The sequence below is a fragment of the Plecotus auritus genome (genome assembly GCF_963455305.1).
Source record: "Plecotus auritus genome assembly, chromosome: 5".
NCBI classification, from domain to species: Eukaryota; Metazoa; Chordata; class Mammalia; order Chiroptera; family Vespertilionidae; genus Plecotus; species Plecotus auritus.
The window spans coordinates 31,971,316-31,985,746 of record NC_137776.1 but is presented as its reverse complement, the minus strand read 5'-3'; the positions used below and the strand labels follow the sequence as shown (position 1 = coordinate 31,985,746).

The window sequence follows — 14,431 nt, the reverse complement described above, 5'->3', positions numbered from 1 at the left end:
AGAAACACTTGCTCATTTATAACCATGAAATGTTCTTATTTTCTTGCTCTTACCTGTTTTGCAAAGTATTTTTCCAGATGTAGGTGATTTTCTGAAATCCATGAAATCTATAAAGTGAAAGAGAGAAAACAGTATTTGTTTGCAGTGATCTTACAGAGTCTATGACAACTCACACAGCAGATAGGGTTTGTGATAATGTCAATGTTGAGATGATCATATTTCTCTTTCTCTCACTTGAACCCAGTTCTGGTGCTCCCCTGAGCTCCACAATGCTGGGCTCCTGCCTGGTGCTCCCATTTACTTTCCATATGAATTTGTAAATGAACCTCAAACATTATCATCTCCTACATTACAATGATGGCATAACCTACTTACCCTATCTCCCCATTAAGGTTTTTGTGAAAAGTGAAATTTAATTCACAAAAGTAGTGAAAAATCAAAATGTAAGTCAATCGTTTAAGTATCATTTGAGTTTGAAAGTAGTTGGTCTAAACCATGTTTTCCCATTAATAATTAATATTAGCACAAAATATACTTTGAAGACACTCTAAGGTTTCTATTAATGACACAATTGTCAACAGTTAGTGAAATATTATACTCACTCTGCATCATAGAATATAAACTCTTTACTATTAATATATGGTAGTGTGTAGTGAAAAAGACTATTATTTACTAGTATATTATTGCTACATTTTCAATGTATCAATTGATTACGCTCATCCAGTCAAACAAACATTTAGAATGATCCTTGCCTCCCCCTATTTAGCAACAGGATTGATAAAGCTAAATGCTTAAAATGGTATCTCAGAAGTAATGAATCAATGAATATAGAGAACTTCAGAAAGAGATTCATCATGAAAACAGAGCTCCAGATTTAGACTCTGGATATTTGTCCAGAAATACAATCTTATCTGATACAGTTTAGAGTCATGAACAGGTGGCTTCTTGGGACTCTCTTCCTTTATTTGACGCTAAGGAATCTAGTTTATTGATCACTGCACAAGCAATAGGATTCTTAGATTTCTCACTGTGTGCCCAGGGAATTGATGTAGCATGGAATTCCCTAATACAACTTGAAAAATCTTGAAAATCCATGTATACCATGGCCTGCAAACAGGACACCTGGTTTGTCCCTTTAAGTCACCTGCCTTGTAGGTTAGTGATGCTCCATTCTCTGTCCCCATAGCAGAGACAAGGCAATGGCAAAGAGCACAAGTGCTCTGTTTGAACCTTACCTTCCTACACTTCTCTCTGTTCTACCTCTTATCCTTCTATAGCCATTTCATACTTCCTTCTTCTGCTGTTTCTTTGTGGGCAGACCTTGGAAATCTCATGCTGAGAAACTTGTTGGTAGGGAGCCTCTTCTAGGCCTGGTGCCCCTTGAAATAATCTCTTGTGTCTGAGCCATAGCCCTATTTTGGAACCACTTTTCAGAGCACTTTGCCTACACTAAGCCACAGTCACAATGTGCACTCTCTATAAACTGAAGGACTCTTACGTTTTACATTGATAGATATTGAGAACTATTAGAATAAAAGTATTATTTACAATATTGTCTTGTTGTAACATCAAGACTAGGTAACATCTTTATTTGTGTTTTGCTCTTCTCCTAGTGGGTTTACCTCAAAAGACATGTTTCTAATACCTCTGGCAAAGTAGGAAGGGAAAAGCAATCACCACTTTGTACACTAAAGTGCTGCAGAGCTGATGACCACTCATGCTACACACAGGATTGAGGAAACAACATTTTGATAACTGTTTTGAGCTCCAGATTTACAAAGGAAATAACACGGAATCCAGGAAGCTAGTCTTGTCGTTCCCTTTATCTCCATGTGACTCTGAGGAAGATTTGAAACATTTGTGTGATTTTGTTTTCTCAACTGGAAACAAGAGTAATAATGGCCATCTTTCTCACTCCTCAGGGTTGTTGTAAATGAAAAGGTAAGACACTATTTGCAAAGATCCTTTGTAAAGTCATTCTATATGTCATTACTTGCTGGAGAACTCTCTAAAAAACAACTTTCTGGGTTTCAAAACACCTTATCCATTTCTGCTAACACAGGAGAGCTGGAGGAATTGACCCTCAACACTATTCAAACTTTGTGATTAGATGACAATATGACCTTCCAATAAAGAAATATTTAGCTTTCTCTTCCCTGTAGAAATCACTGTATAAACCCAACACTTTAAAGTCACAGAATTAGTTTTAAAATAAATTCACTACTTCGCTAGCCTATTTCTACTATATAATCAATAGATGGGTGCATTGGTTGATTTATAGGACCTATGAATTAATAGGCCACATATTTTAAAAATACAAATATAATGATTTATTACCTTGCACATCCCAAAGGTCAGGTAAAATAAGCACAGAGACTAGGATTCCAGGATAAACTGAGTCTGTGGTAGAGGATGAACTGAGAATTGATGCCTCAGGAAACAGTGCCTCTTAATTGAGGTTCCTGCACCCCAAGCCTTGAGATCCCACCTCCTTACCTGGCTCCCTTTTCATTGCTGTGGTGGAAGCTTCAGGGGGTCCATCTCCATCAGTAAATTCTGCAAAGTCCTGACTGTCGATCACTGCACAAAGGAGAAAAAAGCACGCAGTGTCTTGGGGTTGGGCCACAGAGACCGCTGAGTGGAAACCCCTTCATGGGAGCAGTAGGCAGACATAGAAGCTAAGTTAACTCAGGTCCCTCTGGTCTGTGGCCAATGTGTGTGACCTTCGGGTTGTTCCAGGCCCTACCCGCGAGGTCATGAAGTGCATGCACAGAGTGCAGCTTTGCCCAACCTGAAGCACACTTCTTACACCCAACCTCCCTATACCTGCTATCCCCACGCCCATTATATTTCAACTCCCATCTTCACTCTATCTCTTACCTCCACTCTCTTAATATCTCCACCCTCATTCTATCTCTTTCTTTCTTTGATTCATTCCAAACATATCTAAATATTTATTAAGCTAGAAAGATGGATCAAAGAGAAGTATACCTACATAAGGCCTATCTTTTAAAAATGGCATCAAATTATATATTGTTAATTTTTAATGTATTTATTAGTTTTATATTTAATTCAGTTTATTGGGATGACATTGCTTCACAGAACTGTAGAGGATTCAAGTGTACAACTGAAAAAGACATTATTTGCACACTGCATCAATCGCCCATCACCTCAAATGAAGTCTCTTGGTTCAGCTCATTTTTGGCAATTATGCTGGTTTCTGGCACAAGTGTACTTTATACCTCTCCTTCTCTTCGTGTGTGTGTTTTTCTCATCTCCTTTCATGAATATCTTGATTTTCTGAAAAATTTCCCTACCCCAATACCTTCCTCTCTTTGAATATAGAAACATACACTCTGATATCAACACTTAAATTTACCATTTCTGTTTTTGATATTTTTTTCCAATTACTGGGGATGTGTTTCTGTTGAACTCCCTGCAAAAGGGAGTTCCTGCACCCCAAGCCTTGAGCTCCCACCTCCTCACCTGTCTCCCGTTTCAATGCTGACGTGGATCCTTTGGGAGGCTCATCTTCATTAGTAAATTCTTCAAAGTCCTGACTGTCGATCACTACAAAAATGAGAAAAAAACAAGATAAAAACAAAACAAAACAAAACAAAACAAAACCCTAGTGTCTTGGGGTGGGGCCACATAGCCCCTGGTTGGAAACCCTTCATGAGATCAATGGGAAGACCTAGAAGCCACGTTAACTTAGGTCCCTCTGGTTGTGCCTGATGTGCGTGACTTGCAGGTTTCCCCAGGTCCTACCCAGATGGTGGTGAAGTTCATGCACAGAGGGCAGCTTTGCCCATCCTGCAGCACTTTTCTTACCCCCTACCCCCTTGCTCAACCTGCTATCCCCATCCACATTCTACCTCAACTCAGATTTTCACTTTACCTCTTACCTCCATTCTCTTTCTATTATCTCCACCCTCAGTGTACCTCTTTCTTTCTTTGCATCATTTCAAACATATCTCTATATTCACTAAACTAGAAAGATGTTTCAGAGAGAAGTATACATATATAAAGCCTAACTTTAACAGTGGCATCAAATTATATATTTTAATATGTTTATTTATTTAATATCATTTTAAATTTAATTTATTGGTTTGCACATTGCATCAATTGCACATCACCCTGAGCAAAGTCTCTTGGTTCAATTCATTTTTGCTAAATATGCCTGTTTCTGGCACAGGTATCTCTTTATACCTTTCTTAGACGTCGTTTGTGAGTTTTTTTTCCATATCCTTTCATGAATATCTTATCTCTCCGAAACTTTTCCTTTTTCTTCCTGTCTTTGAATATAGAAATATACTCTCTGATATCAATATTTACATTTACCATCCTGTTTTTGATATTTTTTCAAATTACTGGGGACATTTTCCTGCTGAACTCCCTGCATAAGGCACTTGTTCCCTCCCCTTTCTACCTTTAACCAAGGTCACCAGCACTGTCTCCATGGGTCCTGATGACATGTCCCAGACCCTTGCCTGGTACTTGGATTCACATCACACATTCTTTCAGTCAGCCTTACCTATTATGTCAGATGCCTGGTTATGGTCAGTTCTTGCTTGGGCTTCACATTTAACTCCTGAATTTAAAAATGGCTTCTCCTTCTTTATATCCACTGGGTCTACAGAGCAGGATTTGGTTTGGTTTCCATGGTGGAGTAGCTCTGCTCCAGGATAGAATTGTAAGAAATGAAGAATTTCCTTAGCCTCCCCTAAGGGAGTGAGCACCCTCATGACAATCAACAAGCCCTTCTCCCTGTAATTCCACTGCAGGGGTAAGCTCCCCCATCAGCTGCTCAACCCTGTCCTTTCTCTGTGCCTCTCTTAAAAACAACAACAACATATTTTTATTGATTGATTGAGAAAGCAAGAGAGAGCAAGAGCGAGAGCGAGAGCGAGAGCGAGAGCGAGAGAGAGAGAGAGAGAGAGAGAGAAAATAGAGTTATATAAACATCAATGAGAGAGGAGGAAGATCATGGATCAGCTGCCTCCTGCACACACCCCTACTGGGTATGGAGCCTGCAACCCTGGCATGTGCCCTGATGGGGACTCAAACCAGTGACCTCTGGTGCATGTGAGGATGCTCCACCAACTCAGCCACTCTGGCCAGAGTTTCTCTCTTTCCTTTTGTTGACCTGTATTATGCACTACATTCAGTTTCTTCTTTTACATGTAGCTTATTGATTTGTGTTCATGTCTCTAATTATATTATATGTTAGCTCTGCTTCTTTCCCAAGGTGGTCTTAGAAATCTGGTATTGAAGAAGGCAGATCACACATTTGTATGCTTCCCAGAATGACTCTGTGAAATAAAGTTCATCCCCCCTTTCCCCCCACAGCCCCAGACCACCTTTCTAAAACTGTATGTAAAGTTTACTTGATAAAAATAATGAAATAATATTGTGTTTGAGTGATTGGCCTCTTTAGGTTTATTTGTCACAGCCATTAGCCTAACTAATACAAAAGTGAAAATATGAACTATCTTTTATTAAAACAAATTTGTATTTTACTGTAAACTAAGTAGCAAAAATTAGAATGAATTTTTTGTAGAAAACACTGTTCATTTGTCACCATGAAAAATTCTTATTTGCTTGCTCTTACCTGTTTTGCAAAGTATTTTTCCAGATGTAGGTGATTTTCTGAAATCCATGGACTCTATAAAGTAAAAGAGAGAGAACAGTATTTGTTTGCAGTGGTCTTACAGAGTCTGTGACAACTCTCACAGCAGATAGGGTTTGTGATAATGTCAATGTTGAGATGATCATATGTCTCTTTCTCTTACCTGAACCCAGTTCTGGTGCTCCCCTGAGCACCATAATGCTTGGCTCCTACCTGGTGCTCTCATTTACTTTCCCTGTGAATTTGTAAATGACCCTCAAACATTATCATCTCCTACACTACAATGAAGGCATAAACTACTTACTTATCTCCCTGCTAAGGTTTTTGTGAAAAGAAGTGAGGAGGAGGAAAAAAATGGCAGCGGAATAGACAGAAGTGTTCTGAGCCTTGTTCTGGAGCAGAAAGAAAGAACAGCTGAGGGTCACACGAGGAGTGTTTGTTGGCAAGTTAAGGGACAGCTAAACTCCAGGAGAAGGTGGGGGACTGCTAGACAGGGTTCCCCTGACTGGGTAGCCCCCACTGTGGCTGGGTCCCCTCCCGGAGCTACTGGCTGGGTCGTGTAGACCTGCCATCTTGAAAGGGAAAGTGGAGCTTATCAGAAGCCTGAAAATCCACAACTGCGACACCCACTGAACAGCTGCGAGCCCCAGAACACCAGTCCCCAACTGGCGCAAACACGTGGATTCAGAGGAGCTCTACACTCCTCCACAGAAAGGTCAGATTTTGCCTGGGATAAGGTGAGGTCTCTGGTACCAATGGGAGAGAGAAACGCGCATGTTGCGGGAGCTGGAGGACCAGGGAAGTCTGTGCCTAGAAAAATCCGTGGCTGTTAAGGCTGGCGTGATCTGTGAATGTGGAAGGGGTCCTCAGAGCAGCTAACAGAAGGGATCTCTAAAAAGCAACCCATTTTGATCTGTCGTGCAGGGACAGCCTAAGAATTTCAAAGGTGTGCCGGCTGCTTAGACTTGCGCGCAAGACACATTGTTCTCACACTTGGGCTTTTTCCTCTTGAAATTCTTGCTTCTGATTACTAAGCCCAATACATAGGATCAACCAGTTGGGGACACCCTGGAAGACTGTAGGGGAAAGTGTTTTTCTGGAACCTGGGGATTGGAGCAGGGAGTGACCATTGGAGAGCCAGCTCTGAGGCAGCCCACTTCCACAAACCGGTATTGAGTGCCACAGGGCAAGAAGGATCTAAATACAGGCTAGAGAGGCCAAAGAGATCCAGAAGTCAATCCAGAAACACTGCCACCCAGGGGCTGAATCACAAATTGACTCTTGTGCAATAAAAAATAAAGGAATATGAGAAATTAAGACAGACCTCCTGCTTAAAAATCAGGACTGGCTTACAACACTGAGGAGCAGTGGAACGTAGGGAACTGCAATACTGTCTGGACTGAGAAACAGGCGTGCCAAAGAGAACAATAGAGGAAGTGAATGACCTTCACTACTGCACATTTTATTTATTTTTTATTTTTTATTTTTTATTTTTATTTTTTTATTTTCATTTTTTGCATCTTTTACTCAAGAAACTAATTTTTTTCTTTTTTCCTCACTTGGTTTTTATCCTTTTAATTATTACATTTTTATTTTCAATCAGTATCATTACTACTACTATTTTACCTTTTTTTTAAATTATCATTTTATTTTCTCTTTATTTTACTTTGGGATTAGTGTTCTACATTCTAGTTTCATCTTTCCTTTAGCATCATTTTACTCTATCTCAACTCTACCTTTATGCCAGCACTCTCTTCCTAACCTTTCCCCTTTTGGTGTCCTGTTTATCTTACCCCTTTCCTGCTTTAGATTTTCCCTATTCTTTCTGTTTACCCTCTGATAAAATTTCACCCACTTATATATCTAATCTACAATCCCGTGCTCCAAGTCCATACACACCTCTCTCTTCACTGTCTTAGCTATACAAAAAATGGTCTTTCACTCTAAACTTTTGTTGTTGTTTGCTTGAATGTTCATTGTATCGAATTTTTATGCTTTATTGTGAGATTGTTTTGCTTATTCTTTTTTGTTTGTTTGTTTTGTTTGCTTTGTTTTTGTTTGTTTTTTGGTTCTGTGTTCCCTTGCCTTGCTTGATATTAGTTTGTATTAATCCCCAGGTACTTGTTGCTGGCATTTGCTGGGATTAGTGGTTGTTCTATTGGAGTTTTCTCCCCATATATATAGTTTGTTCCCTTTTCTCTCTTAGTCTCTTTCTTGTCTCTCTTACTTTTTTTTTCCTTTTCCCAATTTCATTTTGACACTTCTCTTTCTTTCTTTCTTTCTTTCTTTCTTTCTTTCTTTCTTTCTTTTTCTTTCTTTCTCTTCCTTCTTCTTCTTTCTCTCCTATCCCTTATTTTGCTGATCTCTGATGGTCACCTTTATTGGAGGTTATTAATATCATGAATACATTTCTGTTCAGTGCCTTGTGTGTTGTACTTGGTTGTGTTGCATTTTGTGCCTTTAAATCAACACAGGAGAGAGAGAACTACATAACCAGACATCCGGAGAAGAGACACCATGGGGAGACAAAGAAACAGCTCGCATATGAAAGAAAAGCAGGCATCACCAGAAAAGAAAGTAAACGAAATGGAGGCAAGCAACTTTACAGAGAAGGAATTCAGAGAAATGGTCATTAGGTGGCTGAAAAGAATGGAAGACAAATTCGACAATATGAGTAAGAACCAAGAGGAAATGAAGAAGAACCAAGAAGAAATGAAAAATGGCATCGCGGCTGTAAAGAACTCAATAGAAAGCATCAAGAGTAGACTAGAAGAAGCAGAGGACCGCATCAGTGAGCTAGAAGACAAGATAAGAAAATATACACAAGTAGGGCAGCTTCTAGAAAAAAAAATTAAAAAGCAGGAGGAGAGCCTAAGGGAACTTTGGGACAACACGAAACAAAACAACATCCGCATAATAGGGGTTCCAGAAGGAAAGGAAACTGAGCAAGGAATAGAAAACCTGTTTGAAGAAATAATTACAGAAAACTTCCCTTATATAGGGAAGAAAAAAACGACACAAATCCAAGAAGCTCACAGAGTCCCAAGCAAAATGAACCCCTAAAGACCGACGCCAAGGCACATTATAATTAAATTGGCAAACACCAACCACAAAGTAAGAATCTTAAAAGTGGCAAGAGAGAGAGACAGAAAGTTACCTACAAAGGAACCCCCATAAGACTAGCAACTGATTTCTCAACAGAAACTCATCAGGCCAGAAGGGAATGGAATGAAATATACAAAGTCATGCAAAGGAAGGGTCTGAATCCAAGAATACTGTACCCAGCAAGGCTATCAATCGAAATTGAAGGTGAAATCAGCAGCTTCACAGACAAAAAAAGACTAAGGTAATTTATTACCACCAAACCAGCAATGCAAGAAATGCTAAACAGTCTGCTGTAAAAAAAGAAATAGGAAGTGAAGAAGGAACACAGGTGTAAAGAATAGGAATGGCGACAAATAAGTACCTATCAATAATAACTTTAACTGTAAATGGATTAAATGCCCCAATCAAAAGACATAGGGTAATGGATTGAATAAGAAAACAAGACCCATATATATGCTGCCTACAAGAAACTCACCTCAGAAAAAAAGACACACACAGACTGAGGGTGAAGGGATAGAAAAAGGTTTTCCAGGCGAATGGAAATGAAAAAAGAAGCTGGGGTAGCAATACTTATATCTGACAAATTAGATCTCAAAGTGAAGGACATAACAAGCGATAAGGAAGGCCACTTCATAATACTAAAGGGAGCAATCCAACAAGAAGAAATAACTGTGGTAAACATATATGCACCCAAAACAGGAGCACCCAAATACATAAAAAATCTCCTGGAGGATATCAAGGGAGAGATTGACAGCAATACAATCATAGTAGGAGACTTTAATACCCCACTATCACCATTGGACAAATCCTCTAAACAAAAAATCAGCAAAGAAACATCAATCCTAAATGACTCACTAAGCCAGATGGAATTAATTGACATCTTCAGAACATTTCACCCCAAAGCCACAGAATATACATTCTTCTCAAGGGCACATGGGTCATTTTCAAAGATAGACCATATGTTGGGACATAGGCAAAGTCTCTTCAAATTCAAGAAGATAGAAATCATATCAAGCATCTTCTCAGATCACAGTGGCATAAAACTGGAAATCAACTACAATAAAAACAACCCAAAGAAATCAAACACATGGAGACTAAACAGCATGCTATTAAACAATGACTGGGTTACCAGAGAGACCAAGGAAGAAATAAAAAACATGTTGGCAACAAATGACAATGAAAATACAACAATCCAAAATCTATGGGACACAGCGAAAGCAGGCTTGAGAGGGAAGTTCATAGCTCTACAAGCATACTGCAAAAAACAAGAAACAATGGTAATAAATTACCTAACCCTAAAACTCAAAGAGTTAGAAAAAGAGCAACAAGAAAAACCCAGTATAAGCAGATGGAAGGAAATAATAAAGATCAGAGTGGAACTAAACGACATAGAGACCAAAGAAACAATACAAAAGATCAACAAAACCAAGAGCTGGTTCTTTGAGAGGATAAACAAGATTGATGAACCTTTAGCCAGGCTCTTCAAGAAGCAAAGAGAGAGGACCCAAATAAACAAAATCAGAAATGAAAGAGGTGAAGTAATAACAGATCCTGCCGAAATTCAAAGGTTTGTTAAAAAATACTATGAACAACTGTATTTCAACAAACTGGATAACCTGGAGGAAATGGACATATTCCTAGAAAAATATAACCTTCCAAAACTCAATCAGGAAGAATCGAAACAGCTCAATGTGCCAGTAACTGTGGAAGAAATTGAAGCAGTCATCAAAAAGCTTCCGGCAAATGAAAGCCCAGGGCCAGATGGCTTCACAGGAGAGTTTTACCAAACAATCAAGGAAGAACTAAAACCTATCCTCCTCAGACTATTCCAAAAAATTCAAGAGGAAGGAACACTTCCAAGCTCCTTCTATGAAGCCAGCATCACCCTAATACCAAAACCAGATAAAGACAACACAATGAAAGAGAATTACAGGCCAATATCCCTCATGAACGTAGATGCCAAAATCCTCAACAAAATTCTAACAAGTCGGATCCAGCAGTACATCAGAAAGATCATACACCATGACCAAGTAGGATTTATCCCAGGAATGCAAGGATGGTACAATATCTGCAAATCAATTAACGTGATACATCACATAAACAAATTGAGAGATAAAAATCACATAGTCATATCAATTGATGCAGAAAAAGCACTTGACAAAATCCAACACCCTTTCTTGATAAAAACTCTCAACAAAGTGGGAATAGAAGGATCATACCTCAACATAATAAAAGCTATATATGATAAACCCACAGCTAACATCATACTCAATGGGCAAAAACTAAAACCATTTCCCCTAAGAACAGGAACAAGACAGGGATGCCCACTCTCACCACTCCTGTTTGACATAGTACTGGAATTATTAGCCATTGCAATTAGACAAGAAGAAGAAATAAAAGGCATCCAAATTGGAAAGAAGAAGTAAAGCTGTCCTTATTTGCAGATGACATGATATTGTACATAAAAAACCTGAAAGACTCCATAAAAAAACTAGCAATGTAGCAGGATACAAAATTAATGCCAAGAAATCTATAGCATTTCTATACACCAATAGTGAACTTACAGAAAGAGAGACTAAAAAAGCAATCCCATTTACCATAGCACCAAAAAAAATTAAGATACCTAGGAATAAACTTAACCAAGGAGGTAAAAGACCTATATGCAGAAAACTATAGGACACTGAAAAAAGAGATAAAGAAATACGTAAATAGATGGAAGGACATACCATGTTCATGGATTGGTAGAATCAACATCATTAAAATGTCCATACTACCCAAAGCAATCTATAGATTCAATGCACTTCCCAGTAAAATACCAATGGCATATTTTACAGACCTAGAAAGAACTCTCCAAAAACTCATCTGGAATAAAAAAAGACCTCAAATAGCCACAGCAATCCTGAGGAAGAAGAAGAAAGTAGGAGGGATCACAATACCAGATTTCAAGCTATATTACAAAGCCACTGTTCTCAAAACAGCCTGGTACTGGCACAAGAACAGACATATACACCAGTGGAATAGAATAGAGAATCCAGATATCGACCCAAACCACTATGCTCAATTAATCTTTGACAAAGGAGGCATGAACATACAATGGAGTCAAGATAGTCTCTTCAATAAATGGTGTTGGGAAAATTGGACAGATACATGCAAAAAAATGAAACTAGATCACCAACTTACACCATACACAAAAATAAACTCAAAATGGATACAGGACTTAAACATAAGACGGGAAACCATAAAAATACTAGAGGAATCCACAGACAGCAAAATCTCAGACACATGCCAAAAGAACTTCTTCACTGATACTGCCCCTAGGGCAATGGAAGCCAAAGAGAAAATAAACAAATGGGACTACTTCAAAATAAAAAGCTTTTGCACAGCAAAAGAAACCATCAACAAAACAACAAGAAACCCCACTGTATGGGAGAACACGTTTGCAAATGTTATCACTGATAAAGGTTTAATCTCCAACATCTACAGGCAGCTTATACAACTTAATGAAAGGAAGATAAATGATCCAATAAAAAAAATGGGCAACGGACCTAAATAGATACTTTTCGAAGGAGGACAGAAGGAAGGCCAAGAGACATATGAATACATGCTCAAAGTCACTAATCATCAGAGAATTGCAAATCAAAACGACAATGCAGTATCATCTCACACCTGTCAGAATGGCTATCATCAATAAATCAACAAACAACAAGTGTTGGCGAGGATGCGGAGAAAAAGGAACCATAGTGCACTGCTGGTGGGAATGCAGACTGGTGCAGTCACTGTGAAGAACAGTATGGAATTTCCTCAAAAAACTGAAAATGGAACTCCCATTTGACCCAGTTATCCCACTCCTAGGAATATATCCTAAGAAACTAGAAACACCAATCAGAAAGGATATATGCACCCCTATGTTCATAGCAGCACAATTCACCATAGCTAAGATTTGGAAACAGCCTAAATGCCCATCAGCAGATGACTGGATCAGAAAACTATGGTACATCTACACAATGGAATACTATGCTGCCATAAAAAAGAAGGAATTCTTACCATTTGTAGCAACCTGGATGGAATTGGAGAACATTATGCTAAGTGAAATAAGCCAGGCAATGAAAGAAAAATACCACATGATCTCACTCATTTGTGGATAATAAAAAACATTATAAACTGATGAACAAAAAGATAGATACAGAGGCAGTAAAGCATCAAAAAGACTGTCAAATTACAGTGGGAAGGTTAGGGAGAGGTGGGAAAAATAAGAGATCAACCAAAGGACTTATATGCATGCATATAAGAATAACCAACGGATATAAAACATTGGGGGGTGAGGGCATGTATGGGAGTGGGGTGGGGCAATGGTAAGATATGTACACATATAATACCTTAATTTAAAAAAATCTGAAAAACAAAACAAACATGTAACATTCAAAAAAAGTGAAATTTAATTCACAAAAGTAGTGAAAAATCAAAATGTAAGTCAATCGTTTAAGTATCATTTGAGCTTGAAAATAGTTGGTTTAAACCATTTTTCCCCATTATTATTAATAATAGCACAAAATATACTTTGAAGACACTCAAAGGTTTCTATTAATGACACAATTGTCAATAGTTATTGAAATATTATGCTCACTCTGCTTTATAGAACATAAACTCTTTACCATTAACATATGATAGTGTGTAGTAAAAAATAATATTATTTACTAGTATATTATTGCTACATTTTCAATGTATCAATTGATTATGCGCATCTAGTCAAACAACCATTTAGAATGATCCTTGCCTCCTCCTATTTAGCATAGGATTGATAAAGCTAAACGCTTAAAATGGTATCCCAGAAGTAATGAATCAATGAATATAGAGAACTTCAGAAAGAGATTCATCATGAAAACAGAGCTCCAGATTTAGACTGTGGATATTTGTCCAGAAATACAATCTTATCTGATACAGTTTAGAGTCATAAACAAGTGGCTTCTTGGGACTCTCTTCCTTTATTTGACGCTAAGGAATCTAGTTTATTGATCACTGCACAAGCAATAGGATTCTTAGATTTCTCACTGTGTGCCCAGGGAAGTGATGTAGCATGGAATTCCCTAATACAACTTGGAAAACCTTGATAATCCATGTATACCATAGCCTGCAAACAGGACACCTGGTTTGTCCCTTTAAGTCACCTGCCTTGTAGGTTAGTGATGCTCCATTCTCTGTCCCCATAGCAGAGACAAGGCAATGGCAAAGAGCACAAATGCTCTGTTTGAACCTTACCTTCCTACACTTCTCTCTGTTCTACCTCTTATCCTTCTATAGCCATTTCACACTTCCTTCTTCTGCTGTTTCTTTGTGGGCAGACCTTGGAAATCTCGTGCTGAGAAACTTGTTGGTAGGGAGCCTCTTCTAGGCCTGGTGCCCCTTGAAATAATCTCTTGTGTCTGAGCCATAGCCCTATTTTGGAACCACTTTTCAGAGCACTTTGCCTACACTAAGCCACAGTCACAATGTGCACTCTCTATAAACTGAAGGAAACTTATGTTTTACATTGATAGATATTGAGAACTATTAGAATAAAAGTATTATTTACAATATTGTCTTGTTGTAACATCAAGACTAGGTAACATCTTTATTTGTGTTTTGCTCTTCTCCTAGTGGGTTTACCTCAAAAGACATGTTTCTAATACCTCTGGGAAAGTAGGAAGGGAAAAGCAATCA

General features: G+C 38.4%; 1 protein-coding gene across 1 annotated transcript in view; it reads right to left on the bottom strand.

The window, feature by feature from the left end:
• LOC308248031 (uncharacterized protein) overlaps positions 1-14,431 on the bottom strand; it is a 55,486-nt gene that overhangs the window by 22,988 nt on the left and 18,067 nt on the right. Inside the window, exons 12-16 of the mRNA XM_080667951.1 lie at positions 5,612-5,665; positions 4,535-4,675; positions 3,487-3,570; positions 2,497-2,580; positions 54-107 (exon numbers count right to left, since the gene is read on the bottom strand). Of these exons, the coding sequence (XP_080524077.1) occupies positions 54-107; positions 2,497-2,580; positions 3,487-3,570; positions 4,535-4,675; positions 5,612-5,665 (417 nt within the window). The remainder of the gene's footprint in view (positions 1-53; positions 108-2,496; positions 2,581-3,486; positions 3,571-4,534; positions 4,676-5,611; positions 5,666-14,431) is intronic.